Genomic DNA, 27656 nt, shown 5'->3' with positions numbered 1-27656 from the left:
GTTTAGGGCCACACAAAGCTCAGGACTGGCTCTAACTGTCTTTAATGATGAATGACAAAGATGTTACATCAAGGTGACTCTGTCTCAGTCTCTTACGTCTAGTTTTTTTAACATTCGCACTTGTCCTACAAATGTAAAAAAAAAAAAGGGAAAAATAATAATAAAAAGCAAAGGAGGAGGTAAGTGGTATACAACGTGTGTAATGTCATCAATGACTGTAGTTCATCTATTTGGAATAAGTGCAGGGGAAAAAGCCAAAAAGCAATGTACCACTGGACGTTTGGAACTGAGCTACGGTACGACGCGTGACTACTGACAGATATAAGTTCGGACTATACGCTTCTTTGTATTAGAAATGGCATCAGCGGAGGATGCATGGGCATGTACGAGCCAGTCTGCAAATACAACAAGAGGATAGCGAAAGAGAAGACGCTTATTGATTACAGCGCGCAATACATTGAAAAACTAGCACAAAGCACTTTGGGTTACTGTATACCATATATGGAGATAACCACTGACATCACAGGGCAGGAAACGTCACAGATAAGAGCAAATTCCAAACGGCCCATTTGGAGGAAGTAGGAAGGAAGGCAAGATTATTTTCTAAATATCACCGCAATACCTCCTTGGTTTGATTTTAAATTTTCGGGACTGCAGATCCGAATACACAACAACAGGTACCAATAGGTAAGAGAAGTTAGTTTTGCATTATAGGACCACTTTAAACAGTTAACATGCTAAAAAAAAATATCCGTCTCAAAATACAAATGTTCTTTGTTTTTTTCTCTTCACATTAAACTACATTGGACAGTTTCAACTTTCTTAAAAGGAACGGAACTCATTACTTTGTATGTTTTCGCCAGGGTTAGTTAGTTAGTCTGTCAGTTAGCTAAAAATAAACCAAAAAGTTATAAGCGGATGTTGATTAAACTTTCAAGAAATGTCAGAAATGGGATAAAGAACAACTAAATGATTGGAGAGAGTTTGGGGGTGACCCAGAACATTTCTACAACATTAAAATTAAACGTTAAAGTTACGAGGCTGAACTTCATTGTACATCTATGCTAGCAGTCCCACATCCCCCTAAACAGACAAAAGAGAGTGGATGACTGACAAGAAAACAAAACAAACACACATAGTAATGGAAATGTTGTTTATCCTTCGATTCGTTGGGGTTTGTTTGTCTGCTTGTTAGATAGCAACATATCTAAAAAAAATTATGGGAAGGTTTTAATTAAACATTTAGGAAATGTCAGAAATGAGACACGGAACAGGTGTTTACATTTTCGGGCTGATATGAATATATACGTCTAGATTCAGGATTTTTTTTAAGGATTCTTTACTAATGGGCGGCTTTTTTAGTTGTTGTACTTGAAGCTTTCAATGGTCAAATCTTGTGGAATTTGACCTAAAACACAATATACACAAACTATCAAACCAATTCATCCAAAAATATGGTGAAATAGGATCAGGACACAAATAGATCAACACCTGTCAGCTATATTTTCAAAGTTGTTAGCATTCTGTGTAGGCTTATGTACATTATATATGTACTAGGGATGAACACTAGACTACATTTCCATTTACTAACTGGGATTCATATGGCCCCATTCTTGGGGGGATCTCACGCAAAAGAAAAAGTGGGAGTTAATAATTTTGCAATGGAATCTGCAGAAAATGATGGAAAGTGCCATTCTACATAGCAATTGAAGCTTTGGTTGAATTTGGAATTGCCACAAAACACCTTTTATAAATATTCAACCTTCTACAGCCATTTGGTCGCTAAAGTGGATGGTGCACCCCCAATTTGTCATGTTTCATGTGTCATGTAAACAACGACAAATGGGCCCATATAAATTCCTACTGTATTGGCACAAATTGACAGTCAACCGAACGATGGACGGATGTATTGTACATATTACTTTTAATGTAGAGACGCAAGAGTTTCCATAATGATCAGGCCAAAGAAGAAAACTTGGGATTTTTAAAAAGGTATGGCTGTGTAATAGAGAACATTTGATGCCGAAATGGATCAAGTCTACTTCTGTTTTTTTCTTATCGGGCCTTTAAAAACAGATTGACGACAACTAGAGCAGCTAGCAGTAAGATAACTAGTTTGGTGTCATACATGATGCCCAGAGAATGTACAACTGAGGCTCACAACCCAATAAACACAACTTATTTGCGGTTGACCACGTCTATACTGGCTCACCTGCACTGGCTTCCTGTGCATTTAAGATGTGACTATAAGGTTTTACTTAGGGCTGGGCGATATATCGATATACTCGATATATCGCGGGTTTGTCTCTGTGCAATATAGAAAATGACTATGTCGTGATATTCGAGTGTACGTTCTCACGCAGTTGCTTTTAGCTGCGGGCATTACACGACAGGCTCTTCCCACTCCTTCTTGTGTCTCCTTCTCACAGACAGCAAGCGCACCTTCTTACACATGTCACATACTGTCACGTCATACGTCACATACGTATTCGCCCTCGCGGAGCAGAGAGGTAGCAGCATGGGTAACGTTAGCTGTGATGCTAGCGGTAATACGAGAGAAAGAAGGTGCGAATCTGGTAACAAATGAAGGAAGAATTAATTCCCAAGAAAAACAGCACAGGGTCCATCGCCTGGCGGTGGTTTGGCTTCAAGTGGGAATATGTCGAACAGACAACCGTAATTTGTCAAGTGTGGGGCAAAAGTGTTGCTACAAAAAGTAGCATTACTGCTAATATGTAGCATCATTTGAAAAGTCCCCTGCTCGAGAATGAGGAGTGCTTGTCAACATCTCCATTCGGTGCCACACACCCACACCATCAAAATGCCGAGGCAAACATTTCCAGATCAACACCGTATGAAAAAAATAGTCAATAAAAGGAGATAATGTCCGCAGGAACCTACCACATAGCGAAGGACGAACATTATTTGATTTCCTATTATGTAGCTCATTTTTATTTGAGTTATATATTGTGTGACATCGTGCACAAAAGTGCACTTTATTTGTTTTAAACTATTGTAGTGGTGTTCTGTACAGAAAGTGCACTTTAATTTAGTGTTGTTTTGATATGTCATCTTAGTGACATCATGCACAAAAGTGCACTCATAGCTTGTTTTAAAATGTCTCTGACAATCTTGCACTTTCTGTTTTGAAAATGACATGAATGTTTGTGCCACTGCTTAATAACTGTTTAATAAATACACTTTTGGTCAATTGACTTAGTTGTGATTTCCCTCTCTGCATGAAAGTTTAAAATGAGCATATATTAATGCAGTATGAAGAAGAATGTTTTAATGTAGACACATAGAATCATCATACTGCTGTGATTATATGCATCAAGTGTTCATTCAAGGCTAAGGCGAAATATAGAGATATATATCGTGTATCGCGATATGGCCTAAAAATATAAAGACATTAAAAAAAAAGTCATATCGCCCAGCCCTAGTTGTACTACTTACGTATAAAATACTACACGGACTAGCTCCATCCTATCTTGCCGATTGTATTGTACCATATGTCCCGGCAAGAAATCTGCGTTCAAAGAACTCCAGCTTATTAGTGATTCCCAGAGCCCAAAAAAAAGTCTGCGGGCTATAGAGCGTTTTCTATTCGGGCTCAAGTACTCTGGAATGCCCTCCCAGTAACAGTTAGAGATGCTACCTCAGTAGAAGCATTTAAGTCCCATCTTAAAACTCATTTGTATTCTCTAGCCTTTAAATAGACCCCCTTTTAGACCAGTTGATCTGCCGTTTCTTTTCTGCTCTGCCCCCCTCTCCTTCGTGGAGGGAGCGGCACAGGTTCGGTGTCCACAGATGAAGCGCTGGCTGTCCAAAGTTGGGACGCGGGGTGGACCGCTCGTCTGTGCATCGGTTGGGGACATCTCTGCGCTGCTGACCTGTCTCCGCTCGGGATGGTCTCCTGCTGGCCCCACTATGGACTGGACTCTCACTATTATGTTAGATCCACTATGGCCTGGACTCTCACAATGCTAGATCCACTCGACGTCCATTCAGTCGCCCAGGGGGGGGTCCCCACATCTGCGGTCCCCTCCAAGGTTTCTCATTGTCCCTTTGGGTTGAGTTTTTCCTTGCCCTGATGTGGGATCTGAGCCGAGGATGATGATGTGGCTTGAGCAGCCCTTTGAGACACTCGTGATTTAGGGCTATACAAGTAAACATTGATTGATTGATTGATTGATTAAATGGTCTTCAATTTTAAAAAGGGTCTGTCCTGTTGGTTTATGCTGTCTAAGCCCTGTGTGGTGGAGTCTAGGGCTGCAAGTAACGATTAATTTGATAATCGATTAATCTGTCGATTATTACTTCGATTAATAATCGGATAAAAGAGACAAACTACATTTCTATCCTTTCCAGTATTTTATTGGAAAAAAAACAGCATACTGGCGCCATGTTCTTTCAACTTGCCAAACAAAACAAGGAAAATGTTACAAAAATGCACACTTTTGACACCCCTGCTATAGATAATAAAAAATGTAATCTGATAAATCTATCGATAAAAAGCAGACCCTGGTGACGCATGCGTGATTATCATAACTCTCTCGCTCTCTGTCTCTGCCCCTCCCTCACGAATGCTGCTGCGCGCACAATTTGTTTAGTTTTTAACCCCTTCTTAACCCTGAACGTACATTGTTAATATATTTGCGGAGCTGTCAGGGCGGAGTTTCTTAAATGCCTCAAATGTCCGGCATTTTGAGTATTGTTTACACAATGTGCAGTACGCTACTTAATATGTCTGTGTGGAAACTCGTTCGGTACACCTCAGCACCAAACCGAAACGGCTCGATACAAATACACGTATCGTTACACCCCTATTATTTTGATTATTGTTTCTCAGCTGTTTGTAAACGTTGCAGTTTATAAATAAAGGTTAAAAAAAATTAGAAAATTAAAAAAATTAAAACGTAGCCTCAGCGCATGCGCATAGCATAGATCCAACGAATCGATGACTACATTAATCGCCAACTATTTTTATAATCGATTTTAATCGATTTAATCCATTAGTTGTTGCAGCCCTTGTGGAGTCGGTGTCAAAGTGTCATCTCCATCCACATGACTGCCAAGGAATGTAGACAAACTACCTCAGGATGCCTGTTAGTCGTAGGTAGTAGGTGAGTCAGGTCAGGCAGGAACGAAACCCAAACCAAAGTGTAATCAGTAACTGCGAGCAATACAAACTGCCTCCAGTCCAACACACGACCATAAAACATGTCAACTACATCACATGACTGATATACGGCTTGTGTACTTTGGTGCGAGGGCACAGGAAGTTTGACTTTTAACAATGACAAAAGCAAACTTTGCTTAGCTTGTTTGTTTTTGGAGCACATCCCTGACGTGCTGGTCACAGCCAATTAAGGCTTTTTGCTTAGGTATAGACATTTTTTGGCCTGCTAGTGGCCAACTTGGGAGTTTGAACAGGAGGCGTGTATATATATTTTTGAAAATAATGACCAGCTCATTTGCTATGCATGCTGGAAGTAACCTGGAGGGACCCTGTGCTTTGTGTCCCTAATGATGTTGTCATATACAGCCTCATTCCCTCCTCCCAGAGCGTAACATAGTTTAATGGTATAAACTGCAAAGCCCCATAAACCTTTTGATAAAGTTGAAATTAGATTGTGACACTGCTGTTAACCGCCTTATGTGTTTGTAATTGACTGGTTGCAACTGTGCACACAAACAGGACAATGAATCACTTAATGGCAACACTACTGACAAGCAGTGAAGTGTAGCTTGCTTTGCACAAATGGTCGGCTGCCCTTTAAGGGTTAGAAAACAATGAACGCTAATAAATATTTAAGGGTAAGGGCTATTCGAGACAAAAACAACAATAACACATTTATCGCGGTCTAATTGGAAATTATATTGCATTCCTAAGACGGGTAATGTTTTCACATTCTTCTAAATGAAGGTCTCATTGATTTTTTCTTTTGGAATAACTTAAATGCAACTTGGCCGAAGTTACAATTTCTAAACCAAAAAATACAACAACACCACCACTTATGTTGCCATCGATCAGCATCGGACGATTTTCGTGTTAAGTATGTGATCGCTTTTGCTGAGTTATACCTTTCATTTTTTTGTCCCCCGGCTGACAAGCGGCTAGCAGCTAATTATGTGTTTCAGGGTTGAGCCACTACCCTAATATGATAATCATCACATTCATTACAGCAAATAAACGGCATTTGTAGTATCTTAAGTGTCACGATCAAGTATCATTATTACTGGAGAACAAGGCTAAACATGTTACACATTGAGAACAAGCCGGAAGCAGCTCGAAACAAAAGAAATTAAAGCTGCAAGCAGCGATGGACGGGACCAACTTTGACGGCACATAAAATCCAAACTGGAGCAGTAATTAAAACTCTTTTGTCAACTTTTAATCAGAAGGGTTCAATCTCTCTCCTGTGCTAGTTTGAAGCCGACACGACAAACGCGCTCAGAGGAGATCATTTTTGAAAAAAGGGGACCGGTTTTTACAAAACTTTTGTTTTGAAGGGGGAATTGCAAACTTCCTGTTGATTTTAGCTGGGGGTTGTCAATACATGAAATGTAGGTCTAAGTGAGACCTACATAGAAGTTTTTGTTTCATGTCTCTACAACATTCCTACTGGACGTTACAGGCAGTTTTGTCTGAGTTTTCTTCCTAGGAGCAGTTGTGTCTGTGTTTTCTTCCTAGGGGGCGCTAGAGCGCAATTTTGAGTTTTGGGGTTGTTTTTTTTTTTTTTTATTAGATCGCAATTTTTGCCAGTCCTGATGTGTGTGTCCTGTTTGGTGAGTTTTGAAGCATGTTAAGGGGGTCAAATTACAGCTCAAAGAGGCAAAAGTGACTGTTTTTACTAAAATTTTGTTTAGATGGGGGAATTGCAAACTTTCTGTAGATTTTTGCTGAAGGATGTCATACATAGAGGTTTTTGTTTTATGTCTCTACGACATTCCTACCGGAAGTTACGAGCAGTTTTGTCTGTGTTTTTTCCTAGGGAGCGCTAGAGCGCAATTTTGAGTTTTAGGGTTTGGTTTTTTGATTAGATCGCAATTTTCGCCAGTTCTGATGTGTGTGTCAAATATGGTGAGTTTTGAAGCATGTTAAGGGTGTCAAATTACAGCTGAAAGACACGGCGGTATAATAAGAAAGAAAGAAAGAATAAAACGCACAAAATACAATAGGGTCCTCTGTCCCAAATGGACATTGCGGTCCCTAATAAGTGCCTATTTCAGAGTCTGTGAAAAGTAAGCAGTTATTAACAGGAAATTAACAAGTAGATTAATAATAGTCTACAGCGGGGGTCTGCAATCCGCAGTTCAAGAGCCGCATGCAGCTCTTAAGCGACGCCCTAGTTTTACCCTAGAACTTTTTTCAAAAATGTATGAAAATGAAAAAAAAGGGGTGGAAAAATATTATTTTTTGTTTTAATATGGTTTCTGTAGGAGGACAAACATGACACAAACCTTCCTAATTGTTAAAAAGCCCACTGTTATATCTTTGTGTTTAAATTTTCACTGACGAGAATATTTGGCTAGCACCATTTTGTCCTACTAATTTTGGCGGTCCTTGAACTCACCCTTGTTATATGGACTGTGACGCAACAGTTTGTTCACATGTATACATTTCTCCGACGCTGCCACAGAAATATGTGTTTAATGCCACTCCTTCTTTGTCTCATTTTGTCCACCAAACGTTTTATGCTGTGCGTGAATGCACAAAGGTGAGCTTTGTTGATGTTGTTGACTTGTTGGAGTGCTAATCAGGCATATTTGGCCAGTACATGACTGCAAGCTAATCGAGGCTAACATGCTATTTAGGCTAGCTGTATGTACATATTGCATCATTATGCCTCATTTGTTGGTATATTTGAGCTAATTTAATTTCCTTTACTTATTGTCCTCTTTGTATTTAAATGATATTTGTATGTCTCATGACACATTATCTGTATGTCGCGATCAAAATTTTACATACACTTGTAAAGAACATAATGTCATGGCTGTTTTGAGTTTCCAATAATTTCTACAACTCTTATTTTTTAGTGATAGAGTGATTGGAGCATATACTTGTTGGTCACAAAAAACATTCATGAAGTTTGGTTCTTTTATGAATTTTTCATGGGTCTACTGAAAATGTGACCAAATCTGCTGGGTCAAAAGTATACATACAGCAATGTTAATATTTGGTTACATGTCCCTTGGCAAGTTTCACTGCAATAAGGCGCTTTTTGTAGCCATCCACAAGCTTCTGGCAAGCTTCTGGTTCAATTTTTGACCACTCCTCTTGACAAAATTGGTGCAGTTCAGCTAAATTTGTTGGTTTTCTGACATGGACTTGTTTCTTCAGCATTGTCCACACGTCAGGACTTTGGGAAGGCCATTCTAAAACCTTAATTCTAGCTATTCCTTTACCACTTTTGACATGTGTTTGGGGTCATTGTCCTGTTGAAACACCCAACTGCGCCCAAGACCCAATGATGATTTTAGGTTATCCTGAAGAATTTGGAGGTAATGCTCATTTTTCATTGTCCCATTTACTCTCTGTAAAGCACCAGTTTCATTGGCAGCAAAACAGACCCAGAGCATAATACTACCACCACCATGCTTGACGGTAGGTTTGGTGTTCCTGGGATTAAAGGCCTCACCTTTTCTCCTCCAAACATATTGCTGGGTATTGTGGCCAAACAGCTCAATTTTTGTTTCATCTGACCACAGAACTTTCCTCCAGAAGGTCTTATATTTGTCCATGTGATGTCAGATGAAACAAAAAATTGAGCTCAAGTATTTTTTTTTTATTATTATTTACTATTTATTTATATTATTGTACTTTATTTTTTATTATTATTATTAATGTATTATTATATATATATATTTATTTTTTTGTACTTGTTTTCTTTATTTAATTGATTTATCTGTAAATATATTTTTTTTTTCTTGCTGTTTCTTTATTTTGGGGGGGTGGCATCGCTGGGATACAAACAAAAAAATATGTTGACATTCAGGACAGACAACAAATGTTATGATGTATGTAAATATGATGTAATGCATAGGAATGTCTGATGCTGGATGTCAATAAAAATTTAATGAAAAAAATAAAAAATAAAAAATAGAAGCTCAAGTCCCAAAAAGGTAATGTGTCAATCTTATTATTTGTATTGATTTAATTGCATTTTCTGATGGCAAAAAAAACCCATTTTATTTTAACCCATTTTCCCAGGAAGATTGACATATTTTGAAATGTCAAAGTTGACACTTATGACTAGGGATTTTAATTAATAGATACCGATACTCAATGGTACCAATTTTCAATAATTTTGTGTGTGTTCCAATATGCTAATAAATGTGATTTTTTTTTTTAAATAATATATATTTTTGTTGTATTTAGAATTCAACAATAAGCTGTGTCGTCCAGTTATTATCTTGTTTTCTTACATTTCTGTGTCTCATTTGCATGTATTGTTCTGTATTATTACAGTAGACTTTGCACGCAGTTGCAATTCCAAGATGGCAGATGGTTGTCATGAAGCAGTCTTAGCCATTAAGTTAAATGTGCCAGTCTTTTCTTTTGTTGAGTCCTACAAAGTGTTTATACTGTAAATATTGTATTCATTCCACACGAGCTGTTTTTAATGAAACATGCATCTTAGTTGTAGTTCTCATTTCTAAATTTGGAGGTGTTGAAATTGCCATTTAAATTGCTAAGGCTAATCAGTACCATTTTTTTAAAAATGGAGTCATACTGTACTTTTGAGCACTTATTTTAGCTTTTTGGAATGGAAAATTGTAATATTACCCAGAAGAAGTCTGATTGAGTTTGCTCTGAGTGCTTGACTGTTTGTTTCCCGGCCAAGTTTGTCTGAGCAACCGGACGTGACGTAATGTGCATTATTGACGTATGGTATTGTTTCATTTTACATGAATCGGTACCGAGACAGAGCCGAGGGACTTTTGCCAGTACCTATAAAAGTACAGAATTCTGTACCCATCCCTACGTAGGATCATTGTAAATCAGGGCTATTCAACGGGCGGACTGGGGGCCAAATCCGGCCTGGGTATCACGCCAGACCACCCCCCTGGGTTCAGTTCAAAGACAGACACGCTAACATTTTTGCAGCATTTTAAATATTTAAAAATAATAAAAACATTTCAGCGCCCCTTTTATAGAGAGGAACTTGTACCATTGTAAACTTGTAAAAAAATACTGTATATTCCGGACTCTAAGGCGCGCCAAAAATCTTTTTTTCTTCCTCAAAACTCGACAGTATTATAACCCGGTGCGCCTAATGTAAGGAATAAGTTTGGTTGAGCTTACCCACCTCGAAGCTATTTTATTTGGTACATGGTGTAATGATAAGTGTGACCAGTAGATGGCAGTCAAACATAAGAGATAATTGTAGGCTGCACTATGATGGCAATATGTCTCAAGTAAACGCCAACATTTTAAATGTTCCATTGAAAATATATAACATTACACATGGCGCTCAAATATCTATCAAAATGTTTTAGTACAACTTTGGTAAGCAAGCCACAACGCTTGAAGGATTGTCGGCGCATTGGCGCGGCACACGGCACGGTTGGGAGAGTGGCGTGCCAGCAACCTGAGGGTTCCTGGTTCGATCCCCACCTTCTACCAACCTTGTTACGTCCGTTGTGTCCTTGAGCAAGACATTTCACCCTTGCTCCTGATGGGTCATGGTTAGGGTCTTGCATGGCAGCTCCCGCCATCAGTGTGTGAATGTGTGTGTGAATGGGTGAATGTGGAAATAGTGTCAAAGCGCTTTGAGTACCTTGAAGGTAGAAAAGCACATACAAGTATAACCCATTTACCATTTATTAAACATACGAGTATTAATATGGTGTGTGTATAAGGTAAGAAATATTATCTGGCGTTTTGTTTCTCAATATTATGCAAAAGCAACTTTTCTTACCTTCTGATCTGTATTTTGGATCTGTATAAATCCTGAAAAATTGTGCATGTCCGCGCCGACGCCATTGTTTATGAGCTTCTTCTTTTTCTCTATCTTCATGTTATGGGACATTCATCCTACGCTGTTGCCATTTCTAATATAAAGTAGTGTATAGTTATTACTTATATCTGCCGGTCTAGTGAGTTTTACATTATTCACCCAAGGAACTTTAGTTATTAGAGGTCCGGTCGGACGGTTTTTCACGGTACCCAATTCAGGTGTTGTTGTTTCCGGATGAGGAGATGGTGTTCCGTAATTGATTTAAGTAAAGTCCGAATGTCATTAAAACAGTTAGCTCCATCTTTTGTCACTTGGTCCACTCCCGTCCTTGCACGCTACACCACTACAACAAAGATGACTGAAAGAAGACGCTGCCGAAGGTGAGCCACGTAAATAAGACCGCCCACAAAACGGCGCATCCGGAAGCGACTGTCAGAAAGCGGCTTGAAGTTGATCTGTAAAACAATCTATGCAACATGTTGACCAAATAACCAAAATTACATGTTATGTAGACCACAAGGAAGTGTTTTCCATTTCGAAAAATAATAATAATAATATGACTCCTATAATGCGCCCTATAGTCCGGTGCGCCTGATGTATGAAAAAAGATAAAAAATAGACCATTCATCGGCAGTGCACCTTATAATCCGGTGCGCCCTATGGTCCGGAAAATACGGTATACTGTATATTTTTAACCTCACAATGGCCAGCGTCCACTGCAATGGACACTTGTAATTGGCAAAACAAGACTATTTTTTCTGAAATGTAAAACGCTGACAAAAGAAAGCAAATGTCCACTCCAGAGAATGTTAGTATTCAAAATTAAATAATAAAGAAGGGTTATCCCAATCCTTAGCTTTGTGTTAATGTGGCCCCTACAACAATTTAGTCCAGTGCTTTTCAACCACTGTGCCGTGGCACACTAGTGTGCCGTGAGATACAGTCTGGTGTGCTGTGGGAGAGTATGTAATTTCACCTAATTGGGTTAAAAATATTTTTTGCAAACCAGTTATTATAATTTGCAAATAATGTGCCGTTGTTAAGTGTCGGTGATGTGTAGAGCAGAGTAACCGTGTAATACTTATCCATATCAGTAGGTGGCAGCAAGTAGCTGATTGCCTCGTCGATGTCGGTAACATGGTTTGTTGTCATGATCACAATATGCATACGATAGCGGGTGAAAAGGTATCTAATGCTTAAACCAAAAGTAAACAAAAGGGGAGTGCCACTTGGAAAAGGCATTGAAGCTTAAGGAAGGCTATGCAAAACAAAAACAAAACTGAACTGGCTGCAGAGTAAACAAACACAGAATGCTGGACGACAGCAAAGACTTGCAGCGTGTGGGGCTGAGAAGGCGTCCACAAACAAGAATAGCAACAACTTAAATAGTCTTGATTGCTAAAACAAAGCAGGTGTGAGGAAAACACTTAAAAGGAAGACATGAAACTGCTACAGGAAAAGCCACCAAAATAGGAGCGCAAGACAAGAACTAAAACACTACACACAAGAAAACACCAAAAAACTCCAAATAAGTCACGGCGTGATGTGACAGGTCGTGACAGTACACCTACTTTGAGACAAGAGAGACAAGAGCTATAGTGATGCATGGTTGGTTATGGTTTAAAGTCATATCCAACACTTGCGAGAACGACTTTTTACTGTCAATATCGGCTGCTGAGTTTAATTTTTTTTGTTTTCTGCTGGTGGTGTGCCTAGGGATTTTTCCAATGAAAAAATGTGACTTGGCTTAAAAAGGTTGAAAAACACTAGTCTAGTTGAATAGAAAAATATTTGTTTTAACTGTCTTGACTTTTTTTAATATTATATCTTGTAAAAAGTCTGATATCATGCATCACTATAAATTAAAACATATTTCCCAGTTTTCTTGGGCGAGATGGCGACGTCATGCTTAAGCCGCGCCTACTTCCGGACCGATACACACCTGTGGAGTCTGGTAACAATTACAAATGTTTAAAGCCAACTAGTGGGATATTCCTCGCTACGTTAAAACGTCACCAAAAAAAACAAAACACGGAAAAGCCAATAAATAAATGTTACCTTGAAGTCCACGGAAAGCTGCGGCGTGTATTCGAGCGTCCACAGGGCTCGAACCAGCGACGCCAGCTTCTCGGTCACTTCCCCCCGGGAGGTGTCGTCTCCCCTCACCTGGACGGCCGTCCTCCGGTGGCACAGGTCCGGCTTGTACTGCTCCAGACCGAGGTACTCGGCCAGAAGGTCGGTGTTGCTGAGGCACTGCACCACGGCGTTCATGAAGCAAGTGTTGCCGTGGTTCTTCAGCCCCAGAGCCCCGGGGGTCTTGTCCCCGTAGCACCACGACAGCCGCTCCTTGACCGAGCCGTGGGAGGACACCGTGGAGCTCTTCTTCACCGTCGCAACTCCCACCGGGGCGTCGTCTGTGAAGCCGCCGTCGTCGTCGTCCTCTCCCCCCGCTTGAGGCTCCGGCGGCCGTCCCTCGCCGAAGTGCGCTAAAGTGCTCAAAGTTTTCAGAATCCTGCCCATGAAATGGCTGAGCGAGCGGAGAGACTTCCGCCTGCTGAACACGCCGCTCCGGTGCTTCTTCTCCTTCCGCTTGCTCGTCTTGGCTTTCATGGGGTTGCGCGTCTTCTTGTCCTTGTTGCGGGGATCCATGGCTGCTGCACCTGACCGGGGAGAGGAAGGCTCGGGACTGAAGAGGCGCACCTGTCTGCCTCTCCGTCTACTCCTCCTCCTCCTCCCGCCTCCCTGTAAACATCACCGCCGCCAAAGTGGCACCGAGACACCGGGCTGCTGTTATGTTGGACTGCGTGCTAGCCTCATCGCCTCCTCGTCCTCCATGCCTCCGTGCTACCGACCAGCCCGTCACCATGACTCCTTCCTCCCGCCCCGAGACTCTGAACAATGCCCAGCCCACCATGCACCCGCCGGCCTCCTCATTAGGTACACCGGATCTGCCTTTTCAAACATAATGATTTGATTTGAATATGTGTCGTCCCGCTCATGTTAATAAATAACCAGAATAAGAGACACACGTTTTAGGATTATGAACTAGGCTGCCGCCTATTGCACTTTTTATTCATGTGAAACATTTTTTTTGTATTGATATCAGCAAAATATCGGCTTGTATCTAAAATCGTGCCCTGTGATGAGTTCGCGACTTGTCTAGGGTGTACCCCGCCTTCCGCCCAAATGCACCCCATGTGACCTCAAAAGGGACAAGCGGTAGAAAATGAATGGATGGATGGATGTAAAATCGTACATGTTAAAGTTAAAGTACCACTGATAGTCACACACACACTAGGTGTTGTGAAAGTATCCTCTGCATTTGACCCATCCCCTTCTTCCACCCCCTGGGCGGTGAGGGGGAGCAGTGAGCAGCAGCGGTGGCCGCGCTCAGGAATCATTTTGGTGATTTAACCCCCAATTCCAACCCTTGATGCTGAGTGCCAAGCAGGGAGATAGTGGGTCCCATTTTTATAGACGTTGGTATGACTCGGCCGCGGTTTGAACTCACGACCTACCGATCTCAGGGCGGACACTCTAACCACATGTTTGTCTCCAACAGTGCGTGTACTTACGTACAGTGCATTATTTTCTCCATATTTTGTTATATTACTGCCTTATTCCAAAATTTAATACATTAATTTTTGTCCTCAAAATGCTACACACAATATCCCAAAATGACAGTGAAACGTTTTTTTTATTTTTTTTATTGCAAATATATAAAGGGTAAAAAAAAAAATCTAAATTACATTAGTATTCACGACTATTCAATACTTTGCATATTAAAATGTATGCAGTAACAAACGTGTTCGCATCATTCAATTTCTATGTCATGAGTTTACCTTCATAAAATGATTGTGGCCACGAGGTGACACCAAAAACAAATTACCATTCTACTTTGACTGAAAGGCAGCAAAAATCGATAGATAAATAACCAGGATTATGAACTAGGCTGCCGCCTCTTGCACTTATTTGTCAAACCATTTTTATATTGATATCAGCAAAATGATCTAAAATCTGAAATCGTACATATTAACCTCCAACAGCGCGTTTACTTACGTACAGTGCATTCTTTTTCACACCTTTTGTTATATTACAGCCTTATTCCAAAATTGAATACATTCATTTTTGTCCTCAAAATTCTACACACAATATTCCAAAATTACAATGTAAAAAGTTTTTTCTAATGCAAATTCATCAAAAATAAAAACAAATCAAATGTACATTAGTATTCAGAGCCTTTGCTCAATACTTTTGCATATTAAAAAATGTATGCAGTAACTTGTCCCATCATTCAATTTCTAGGTCATGAGTTTACCTTCATAAAATTATTGTGGCCACAAGGGGTCCCCAAAAACAAATTACCATTCTACTTCAACTGAAAGGCAGCATAAGTCCATTCCAGATGGCTAATAATAAATAGGTTGCCGTTTTTCATATCTACCATTGTTTTCTGTTTGACTAAATTCACTTGATCAAACCTTTTTTAACATTCCACACAACAAAATAAAGTATGTATGATTACTGCTGATATTGTATTGGATCGATATCGACCAATACGCAAGGCTCCAATATCTATATCGTAATGGAAGTGAAAAAGTTATATCGGGACACACTTAATTTTTGTACTTTTTTCATCAAACTTGAATTCAATTTGATGCATGGTTTGTACTAAAATAAATAGTTAAATATCTAATTTTGTTAGTACAAAATAAAACATGTTACAACTTTGCATACCTTGCTTTTCTGTCCCAAAATAAAGTGATAGGTAAAGGTAATTTGTCCTTTGGACACATTTTCTGTTACTGACTTTTAAAAATGAGGTTATAATAATTAAAGTTATTCAACTTGTTTGGTTGTGTTCCGTATAGTTTCGCTATTTCTTATGCATAACATAAAATGACTCTTGATCATCCTGACCAATTTTCTCAGCAGCAAGTGATAGCTTGCGTTTTCTTCCTGATCGTGGCAGTGACAAAACTGTGCCATGCACTTTATACTTACGAGCAATTGTCTGCACAGTTGCTCTTGGGACCTTAAGCTGCTTTTGAAATGGCTCCAAGTGACTTTCCTGACTTGTTCAAGTCAATGATTTGTTTTTTCAGATCTGTGCTGAGTTCCTTTTACTTTCCCATTGTTGCGTTTGTAACCGAGTCTAATGACTGCATCACATGAGCCCTATTTAAATGGGCTCAGAGAAGTCAACAGGTGTCGTCAATCATAATCACTCACATGAAGTTAAGAGGCCATGCCATGAAGCTAATTTGATTTGATTGTAACGTTTCTACATCACCAAAATTGATCATGTAAGTTGCTGTATGTATACTTTTGACCCAGCAGATTTGGTCACATTTTCAGTAGACCCATAATAAATTCATAAAAGAACCAAACTTCATGAATGTTTTTTGTGACCAACAAGTATGTGCTCCAATCACTCTTTTACAAAAAAATAAGAGTTGTAGAAAGTATTGGAAACTCAAGACAGCCATGACATTATGTTACTTACAAGTGTATATAAACTTTTGACCATGACTGTATTTATATGCACATATACTGTACCATGAAGCTGCCAGTCTTTTGTTGTAAAATCTACCACTTTAAATGTTACAGTAAATATATGGCAACTGAGCTGCCAATGTTTTACCATAAAATCAACAGATTTTTTTTTTCAGTGCAGGAACCAACCTTACTAAAGTACATAAAGTATTGTAATATCGTGCATGGGCATATACCGTATATAAACTAATAATAAAGCACAGCTTGTGGACAAACTGTACTGTAGCAGTCAAATACACTTGCTCATGAAATCAAATGAGAAAATGTGTCCAACCTTAAGACTGCTCCTGTATATAGATGTTTTATATTAAATATATGATGGTGCAGATGGGCAGTAAAACACACAATCTGCATATATGCTATTGTCAGTGTGAAACACCTGTCTCAAACACACAACTACACTATAAATAGCCCAGCCACTGTCTTAAGTAACATTAAGGTTGCTGCCGCACATAAATTGCCTTTTTTTTTTGTGCAGTTGTGATTCTTGTCGACACGGAGCCAGCATCTGCTGCGTTATACTCCAATTCTAATCATTTGAGGCTTGATTTCACAGCTCGCCGCAGCTGAAGATTGAATTTAGTGGGCCCAGATACGCTGATTTATTGGAAAAGATAGTCCGGGAGAGCATTTCCATATTTCCCCTAATGCTCTTATTCCGCTATTGTTGGAAAACGTGTTGACAGCTCATCATAGGCAATAAATGCACTCGCAGGTCATTTTTTAGATTAAGCACAATTTCCAGTAAAAAGTACTCTTCTGAAAAGCCAAAAAAATCTCATAATGTCACATTAGTTTACTAAACTCAGTGAAGTCATTGGTTTATTTTGTGTGTTTTTTTTTTTTTTTTACAAGGGTTTGTACCTGTGTGACAAATAAAGAGAAATGTGATGATAACCACAGAAACAAAAATGTAAGTTATTGCAATGTACAATGAACAAAGCGCCAAATGTCTCTGAGTCTGCAATAATAATACAAGAAACATAATCACTGCATTGATTGTGTTCTGCTTTTTCTCTTGGCTTTTGTGTGTGTTTGGTGAGTCCGCGACAGTCGAGCAAAAGTGTAATCAAAACACCGGAAATTGGAAAGGGTCTGGCTGCTCAGTACAATATTAGCAATGCAAGTATTTAAATATGTTACTGATCACTTGAAAACATGTGAAACACAAGTTGGTGACAGCCTTGCTCGTAAAGGAACTATTAAAGCAGGGTTCTTCGACGGGCGGCCCGGGGCCAAATCAAGTCTGAGATCAGCAGGTAAGAAAAGTTACTTTTGCGTAATATTGCGAAACAAAATGCCAGATAATATGTCTTACCTTATACACACACCATAGTAATACTCGTATGTTGAAGCACAGTACAATCCATCAAGCGGTGCGGCTTCATAGCTTACCAAAGTCGCACTAAAATATTTTGATAGATTTTTCAGCGCCGTGTGTAATGTCTATATTTTCAATGGAACATATAACATTTTGGTGTTGTTTACTTGAGTCTTATTGCAGTCTCCACGTATCTCTTGTGTGTGACTGCCATTATATTGCAGTCTACTCGTATCTCTTATGTTTGACTGCCATCTACTGGTCACCATGTACAAAATGACTGGACTCTCACAATATTATATCAGACCCACTCGACATCCATTGCATTCGGTCTCCCCTAGAGGGGGGGGTTACCCACATATGCGGTCCTCTCCAAGGTTTCTCATAGTCATTCACATCGACGTCCCACTGGGGTGAGTTTTTCCTTGCCCTTATGTGGGCTCTGTACCGAGGATGTCGTTGTGGCTTGTGCAGCCCTTTGAGACACTTGTGATTTAGGGCTATATAAATAAACATTGATTGATTGATTGATTGAAATAAAATAGCTTTGAGGTCGGTAAGCAAAACCAGAGTTATACCGTACATTAAGCGTTATAAGGTGAACTGTCGAGTTTTGAGAGGAAAAAAAAGGATTTCAAGTGTGCCTTATAGTCTGGAAAGTACGATAGATTGGTCAGATCTAGTCTTAGACTTAGATTGGTCAGATCTAGTCTTAGACTTAGATTGGTCAGATTTAGTCTAGCGGCTGGTGCCAAAAAGCCTAGTTTGAATGGTTTCATCAAGCCTATTTGGGTGATGTTTAGCAGGCCAAATGAAAAGCGTTGTGAATACATCAGCTCTACTGTATAAAAAGTGTTTGCGTTGTGTTTTGGATTTTTATTGTTTCATTTTGTTATACTGTTTGGTTTTCACCCGACCTTTTGCAGCGGATTTATAACGAAAACTGATGCACTCCTATATTTAAATTAATGTCTTTGCATGAGAATAGATTCAGATGAGGAAGATACTGTATGTTCTCTCCCGCTTTTAACCACAATTTTTAATGTTAATATATACTGTACATCCGAATATAGTCTGCATGTATTATACTGTACTGCATGGTGCTTACATTGACTGATGTCTGCATTTAATTGTAATGAGAATCATTTCAACGTGAATCTCATTTAACTGAATACTGCATCCCTCGTAATAATATTTGCTCATACTGATTGTTGCTTGCCCAGTTCCACATCAATCCAAAACGGGGTGAGGGAATTTCCAGCGCATGACGGCTCCATCGGCGCTGCTGCTGATCAGAGTGCTGTTGTTGCAACACACCTTAATGCTGGTGATACTTCCGCCGTGAGCGACGCCCACGTGGGTTACCGTGCCCTCCATGTAGTCCCACACCCTCACTATCTTGTCGTCTCCACCTGGCACCAGAAAAGGGATATAAATATTCAGGCAAGGGAAAAGATATTCCCTTTTTTGAAACCTTCACTATGGTTGTTTTATGCAATATGGCAACACGGTTATTTGAAGTCATCTCGCTCACTTTGTCTTCTTGGACAAATCATGAGTAAGCATGCTATTTAAAACATTTGATGAAGTGTGTTTGGCATATACACATTTTTAAAGGTGTATTCCATCATCATTAATTTTATAAAAATGAACCGACATTTTTTAATTTTTTTTATTGTAACTATTTATTTTGATTTAATCTAACTGTCAAATATCTTACCCCATATTTGTTATTTTAATTTATTTCAAAATGTCATTTAATTTCATTAAATTAATTTGTTTATATGTAGAATATAAATGTGCAGCTATTAAAACCATACAGCTCGTGTCCGCCCTGAGATCGGTAGGTTGTGAGTTCAAACCCCGGCCGAGTCATACCAAAGACTATAAAAATGGGAGCCATTACCTCCCTGCTTGGCACTCAGCATCAAGGGTTGGAATTGGGGGTTAAATCACCAAAAATGGTTCCCAGGCGCGGCCACCGCTGCTGCTCACTGCTCCCCTCACCTCCCAGGAGGTGAGAGTGATGGGTCAAATGCAGAGGATAATCTCACCACACCTAGTGTGTGTGTGACAATCATTGGTACTTTTTTTTTTTTTTAATTCACAGGAAAAGTATAACTCTTACCCGAGTTACTTAATCTAACTAACTTTTTTTGTGATTGTTGCAGTTAAAAATGCCTGAATTTGTGGCAGCTTTATCAAAAAGTTGCAATGTTTTTAAACTTTATTTTTTTTACAATAACATTAAATCAATTTGTGATTTTATGAATCGATTATCAATGTTTGAAGTGTTCCCTGTAACCTTGACCTAAAAAAATGCACAGGATTTGAAAAAAATTGGCAAACAAACACTGTATTGATGTTTTACTTGTTTTATACCATACAAACAGTACACTAGTTGGCAGTAGTGATATGCGGATCGATACTGAAATATCGATACCACCAGATCTCTATGCTCTAATATCGATGCTCAAATCAAAATACAGATACTTTTGATACTTAAGTTCAGGGGGGGTCCAAACTTTTGCCACTAAGGGCCGCATACTGAAAAGTCAAAGTAGCCATATTGATATTTGTTTATGGAAAAAAAAATGCTAAAAACAGATATTATACATATTTAAAGACAGAACTTTGTGTCTGCTTTGTATGATTGGCGACTAAGCATATTATTATTAATTATTAGTTAGAACATTTCATCTTTATCTCATTACATACCAATTTCCATTCATACTTACATTTTTACTGTTGTTTTTCCCCCTGTAAGAATATAATAATAATAATAGTAGTAATAATAATAATAATAATATGATTGTGTAACTGCACAACCTAATGTGTCAAAAATTCTGCCTTTACAAAAAAAATAATGTTCAGTTACACATTATGGTTGTTGACATTTTTCAAATAACTAATTCATGAGTTAGTATTTTATTTTTTAATTAACTAACTAAACTTTGTTGTTTTTTTTAAGTATATCTTATTTTTATTTTGAGATCCTCTAATATTTTAGATCAGGGGTGTCTAAACCTTTTCCTCTAATGGTCGCATACTAAAAAGTTAGGTCTGGGGGGGGCGATTTTGATGGATGGATTTTTATTTATTTTTTTAATGCCATAAACAGACTTTATATTTATTTGAAGACAAAACTTTGTGTTATAGGTGACTAAGTTGCTATTATTAATTATGGATTTAAAATGTTCAGCTTTTTCTCATTACATTCCGATTTTTTGCTCCTTTTTTTCTTAAATGTGTTTTTATTTGTATTTTAATAGTAGCTCTTATTAATGTATTTAATGTCTTTATTATTGTATTTATTTACTTGTTTTAAATGGTTTGAAACACTATTTTTGTGTACTTTTTTAGATTTGTGTCCTCTGTTTGGCTCTATTGATAATCACAACACTACCTCAATCTACTTCAGAGTTTAAAATAAATAAGAAAACTCTATATTATAGTATTTGTGCTACGAGATGTTATTTGAAATAGATACCGTTTTTAATTTTAGCAGACATTTGCACAAAGTATCCGTATCGGATCCGTATCGCCGATACCAGTCTGAATTTTACTCGGTATCGGATCAAAAAGAATATCTGTGGTACCGCACATCCCCACATACTCAGATATCATTGTCAAATTACTGTACTGTTTTAAAATAATAACTATTGCAATAGTTAGAGATTCCTTAGATGTCTGCTCTGTTGTCCACAAGTGTGTTTTTCGCTTGAAAAATTTCGACACATTTACCCTCGCACTTTGAGAGCATTTGTGAACTGTCGAGATCCATAATTTTTGTTGGTAAATAAGAGCCAATGAGAGATTATCATCACACTTCAACATCTCTAACAGGTAAATGCTCCCTCTTTGCGAGGTCAGCATTGCAAATTAAAACTTGTTCTTAATTATCTCGCCCTGTAAACTAGGACGCCGTTACTACATTACCCAGAAGGCCTAGCGCTGTAGACAGGGACCGGAAGTAGTAATAAATAGTTGATATATTGTTACAAATGTTTGTTACAACATACGTTTTGATTGGACAGTTGACGTGTGCATAGAAAACAAAATTGATTGGCGAAAATGACGAAAGTGCGGGGAAGTTGCGGGAATTGGACAAAATTCTCCTAATATTTTCAACTAAATAAAACTAAAACACACAATTTTTAGCAGTTATTTTCAGGGGCTTTTTTGTATCATGTCATTATGTGGATTCTAATTTTAAAAAAATAGCAATATCCTTTTTATTAGAAAAAAGAAAAAATCCAAGTTAATAGAATATATAAACAACTGCAGACAGGAAGTTAAAAACACCCCGTGAAATAGGCAACCAGGAGGTTTATGAGTGAATATTGGACTTTTTATACAGTTATTTCAAAGACAGCAGATTCCAAAGAGGATACTGAATGGCTGCGTATTGCATCACTGAAGTGTAACAGAGGGACAGGAGAGTGAGGAACAGACGCGTTATAGTCCATTACCTGTCACAATGTGTCTGCCGTCATGGGTGATGAACATACAGTTGATGGCCGACGTCTGCACGCCCTGCAGTTCTCTGATTGGCGTGGCGTCGTGCACGTCCCAGTAGATGATCTGCACAGATAGCCGACAGTTATCCACCCTATTTTATAGCAGCAATAAGGACCAGAGATGTTTCTGGTGTGGAACGTAGCTTGGCGACACAGCAGACAAAATACTTTCTGACAGTCAAAATGGGCGTTTTAACGCTTTGCATTCATTTCCACTGACAGACGGCACACATCACTCAACATTTCACAAGTGATGCACACTTTTTAGTATGGAGCAGGCACAGTGATGTACAGAAAATTGACAGATTCGCTGGAATGGCCGCTGGAGTCTCTGCAGTGTGTAAAGCATAAAATACACAATAAAAGGAAAGCAATACAGAGTCATCTTGTGACACACTTTGTTTTATATTTTTTACTCATTTACAGAGATTCCTTGTTTATAAAATCAAATCAAACCTTGTTTACAAAACCCAAAACCAGTGAAGTTGGCACGTTGTGTAAATCGTTAATAAAAACAGAATACAATGATTTGCAAATCCTTTTCAACTTATATTCAATTGAATAGACTGCAAAGACAAGATATTTCATGTTTGAACTGAGAAACCTAATTTTTTTGTTGCAAATAATCAATTATTTAATTTAATGGCAGCAACACGTTGCAAAAAAGTTGGCACAGGGGCATTTTTACCACTGTGTTACATGGCCTTTCCTTTTAACAACACTCAGTAAACATTTGGGAACTGAGGAGACCAATTTTTGAAGCTTTTCAGGTGGAATTCTTTCCCATTCTTGCTTGATGTACAGCTTAAGTTGTTCAACAGTCCGGGGTCTCTGTTGTGGTATTTTAGGCTTCATAATGCGCCACACATTTTCAATGGGAGACAGGTCTGGACTACAGGCAGGCCAGTCTAGTACCTGCACTCTTTTACTACGAAGCCACGCTGTTGTAACACGTGCAGAATGTGGCTTGGCATTGTTTTGCAGAAATAAGCAGGGGTGTCCATGAAAAAGAAGTTGCTTGGATGGCACATATGTTGCTCCAAAACCTGTATGTACCTTTCAGCATTAATGGCGCCTTCACAGATGTGTAAGTTACCCATGTCTTGGACACTAATACACCCCCATACCATCACAGATGCTGGCTTTTCAACTTTGCGCCTATAACAATCCGGATGGTTCTCTACCTCTTTGGTTCAGAGGACACGACGTCCAGAGTTTCCCAAAAAAAATTGGAATGTGGACTCGTCAGACCACAGAACACTTTACCACTTTGCATCAGTCCATCTTAGATGAGCTCGGGCCCAGCAAAGCCTGTGGCGTTTCTGGGTGTTGTTGATAAATGGCTTTCGCTTTGCATAGTAGAGTTTTAACTTGCACTTACAGATGTAGCGACCAACTGTAGTTACTGACAGTGGGTTTCTGAAGTGTTTCTGAGCCCATGTGGTGATACCCTTTACACACTGATGTCGCTTTTTGATGCAGTACTGCCTGAGGGATCCAAGGTCACGGGCATTGCCGCTTACGTGCAGTGATTTCTCCAGATTCTCTGAACCCCATCCATCCATCCATTTTCTACCGCTTATTCCCTTTTGAGGTCGCAGGGGGCGCTGGAGCCTATCTCAGCTACAATCGGGCGGAAGGCGGGGTACACCCTGGACAAGTCGCCACCTCATCGCAGGGCCAACACAGATAAACAGACAACATTCACACTCACATTCACACACTAGGGCCAATTTTTTAGTGTTGCCAATCAACCTATCCCCAGGTGCATGTTTTTGGAAGTGGGAGGAAGCCGGAGTACCCGGAGGGAACCCACGCAGTCACGGGGAGAACATGCAAACTCCACACAGAAAGATCCCGAGCCCGGGATTGAACCCAAGACTACTCAGGACCTTCGTATTGTGAGGCAGATGCACTAACCCCTCTTCCACCGTGCTGCCCGATTCTCTGAACCTTTTGATGATATTACGGACCTTAGATGGTGAAATCCCTAGATTCCTTGCAATAGCTCGTTGAGAAATGTTGTTCTTAAACAATTTGCTCACGCATTTGTTCACAAAGTAGTGACCTTCTCCCCATCCTTGTTTGTGAATGACTGAGCATTTCGTGGAAGCTGCTTTTATACCCAATCATGGCACCCACCTGTTCCCAATTAGCCTGTTCACCTTTGGGATGTTCTAAATAAGTGTTTGATGAGCATTCCTCAACTTTCTCAGTCTTTTTTGCCACTTGTGCCAGCAGGCATCAAATTCTGAATGAGCTAATATTTGCAAAAAATTACAACGTGTCTCAGTTCGAACATTAAATGTTGTCTTTGCGGTTTATTCAATTGAATATAGGTTGAAAAGGATTTGCAAATCATTGTATTCTCTTTGTATTTACGATTTACACAACGTGCCAACTTCACTGGTTTTGGGTTTTGTATAAAAATATTTTCATACATAAAAGAAATGCAACGCAAAGTGCTTTCCAGACTTAAAAACAATACCCCGATGACCCAGCTCCCCCATTATCGCACACGCACGCACACAAATACCAAACACAAACACACACACATGCACATATATGAACATATGATTGCATGGCTGAGCACAGAGGAGACAGGTGAGTAAACACAATCACAGGAGCCATCTGCACCAGGAGGTCATCAGACCATGGCCACCAGGACGCTGACACAAAGCGCCCCCACAGCACGGCTGGTAGCCCCTGATGAAGATGGCTTCCTCTGAGGAACGCTGGAAAGTAAAAATACTTAAAACCTGTAAAATAGTAAGAGCCATGAGTAGAGATAAAGGTGAAAATACAAGTAAGACATCCATCCATCCATCCATCCATTTTCTACCACTTGTCCCTTTCGGGGTCACAGGGGGTGCTGGAGCCTATCTCAGCTGCATTTGGGCGGAAGGCGGAGTACACCCTGGACAAGTCGCCACCTCATCGCAGGGCCAACACAGATAGACAGACAACATTCACACACTAGGGCCAATTTAGTGTTGCCAATCAACCTATCCCCAGGTGCATGTCTTTGGAGGTGGGAGGAAGCCGGAGTACCCGGAGGGAACCCTTGCAGTCACGTATGAAGATAAAATGTTTTTAAAATAAATATACAGTAAATATATGATAAATAAATAGAGCTAAATAGAATCTTGCTTAACTATTAAAGTAAAGTAAAGTAAAGTAAAGTACGAATATTCCAATAAAATAATAAATGTTATATATAAATATTGCTTGGAGAAGGTATTCGACCGTTGAGAGTGATAAATGATAAATGATAAATGGGTTATACTTGTATAGCGCTTTTCTACCTTCAAGGTACTCAAAGCGCTTTGACAGTATTACCACATTCACCGATTCACACACACATTCACACACTGATGGCGGGAGCTGCCAAGCAAGGCGCTAACCAGCAGCCATCAGGAGCAAGGGTGAAGTGTCTTGCCCAAGGACACAACAGACGTGACTAGGATGGTAGAAGGTGGGGATTGAACCCCAGTAACCAGCAACACTCCGATTGCTGACACGGCCACTCTACCAACTTCGCCACACCGTGCTCAGAGAATATGGGGTATCGGACTGTCTGATTGTGGCGGTCTGCTCCCTGTATGATCGGTGTCAGAGCTTGGTGCGTATTGCCGTTTCCAGTGAGGGTTGGACTCCGCCAAGGCTGCCCTTTGTCACCGATTCTGTTCATAACTTTTATGGACAGAATTTCTAGGCGCAGTCAAGGCGTTGAGGGGATCCGGTTTGGTGGCTACAGGATTAGGTCTCTGCTTTTTGCAGATGATGTGGTCCTGATGGCTTCATCTGGCCAGGATCTCTAGCTCTCGCTGGGTCGGTTCGCAGCCGAGTGTGACGCGACTGGGATGGGAATCAGCACCTCCAAGTCCGAGTCCATGGTTCTCGCCCGGAAAAGGGTGAAGTGCCATCTCCGGGTTGGGGAAGAGATTGTGCCCCATGTGGAGGAGTTCAAGTACCTCGGAGTCTTGTTCACGAGTGAGGGAAGAGTGGATCGTGAGATCGACAGACGGATCGGTGCGGCGTATTCAGTAATGCGGATGCTGTATCGATCCGTTGTGGTGAAGAAGGAGCTGAGCCGGAAGGCGAAGCTCTCAATTTACCGGTCGATCTACGTTCCCATCCTCACCTATGGTCATGAGCTTTGGGTTATGACCGAAATGAGCTTCCTTGGGGCGGTATAGCTCGGTTGGTAGAGTGGCCGTGCCAGCAACTTGAGGGTTCCAGGTTCGATCCCCGCTTCCGCCATCCTAGTCACTGCCGTTGTGTCCTTGGGCAAGACACTTTACCCAACTGCTCCCAGTGCCACCCACACTGGTTTAAATGTAACTTAGATATTGGGTTTCACTATGTAAAGCGCTTTGAGTCACTGGAGAAAAAGCGCTATATAAATATAATTCACTTCACTTCACTTCACTTCCTCCGCCGGGTGGCGGGTCTCTCCCTTAAAGATAGGGTGAGAAGCTCTGTCATCCGGGAGGAGCTCAAAGTAAAGCCGCTACTCCTCCACATCAAGAGGAGCCAGATGAGGTGGTTCGGGATCTGGTCAGGATGCCACCCGAACGAGGTGTTTAGGGCTTGTCCGACCGGTAGGAGGCCACGAAGAAGACCCAGAACACGTTGGGAAGACTATGTCTCCCGGCTGGCCTGGGAACACCTTGTGATCCCCCGGGAGGAGCTGGGCGAAGTGGCTGGGGAGAGGGAAGTCTGGGCTTCCATGCTTAGGCTGATGCCCCCGCGACCCGACCTCGGATAAGCGGAAGAAAATGGATGTATGGATGGACACTGTTAATTGGTTATAAATCACAAATTTTCATAGCTGGAGCATGAACAACTGTTAACGTCCTTCTAAGTACGTATTTCAACAACAACAGAGCCCTCTAGACATGAAAGAACATCTTTTAGTCACCTTTACACTCTTTTAATCCAACGTACTAATGCTGTCTGAGGCTGAACCAATCAGAGGCCACAACACTGACCATCGGTTTCGAGTGGCCAATGATACTGTAGTAATACTACTACTGTCATTTTGCCATTAGTTACGCTTTAAAATGCTGAATTTAGGGCAAAAATGTTGTAGAATATGCTAAAAAAACAAAAATCTGGGTTGTGGTGAAAGCGCAATATTTTAAGTGTGATGTGACAAGGGAGGACTCTAGTAGTTAATTTATTTGTTTGTTCAGTTTATTTTAGGGCTGTCAAATTCAATGAGTTATTTCATCTGATGAATCACAACAAATAACCACATTAATTGTGTAGAAAAGCAAATTAATAAAT

General features: G+C 40.0%; 2 protein-coding genes across 7 annotated transcripts in view; both read right to left on the bottom strand.

Moving 5' to 3' along the window:
• usp43a (ubiquitin specific peptidase 43a) overlaps window positions 1-14005 on the bottom strand; it is a 283302-nt gene extending 269297 nt beyond the window's left edge. The window contains exon 1 of one of the 2 annotated variants that reach the window (XM_061983704.1): window positions 13026-14005. In XM_061983704.1, the coding sequence (XP_061839688.1) occupies window positions 13026-13616 (591 nt within the window). In that variant the 5' untranslated portion in view covers window positions 13617-14005. The remainder of the gene's footprint in view (window positions 1-13025) is intronic. The other variant, XM_061983705.1, reaches the window with a different exon arrangement.
• A 4852-nt stretch (window positions 14006-18857) lies between these two features.
• The window catches only part of cfap52 (cilia and flagella associated protein 52), a 52562-nt gene continuing 43763 nt past the window's right edge, over window positions 18858-27656 (bottom strand). For all 5 annotated transcript variants that reach the window (XM_061983703.2, XM_061983698.1, XM_061983701.2 and 2 more), the window contains 2 exons: window positions 22317-22428; window positions 18858-19256 (listed from right to left, as the gene is read on the bottom strand). In XM_061983703.2, coding sequence (XP_061839687.1) covers window positions 19075-19256; window positions 22317-22428 — 294 coding nt within the window. In that variant the 3' untranslated portion in view covers window positions 18858-19074. The remainder of the gene's footprint in view (window positions 19257-22316; window positions 22429-27656) is intronic.

Source organism: Nerophis lumbriciformis, linkage group LG25 (genome assembly GCF_033978685.3).
Source record: "Nerophis lumbriciformis linkage group LG25, RoL_Nlum_v2.1, whole genome shotgun sequence".
NCBI classification, from domain to species: domain Eukaryota; kingdom Metazoa; phylum Chordata; class Actinopteri; order Syngnathiformes; family Syngnathidae; genus Nerophis; species Nerophis lumbriciformis.
The sequence above is the reverse complement of the archived record's forward strand: the minus strand, read 5'-3'. Positions and strand labels throughout refer to the sequence as shown.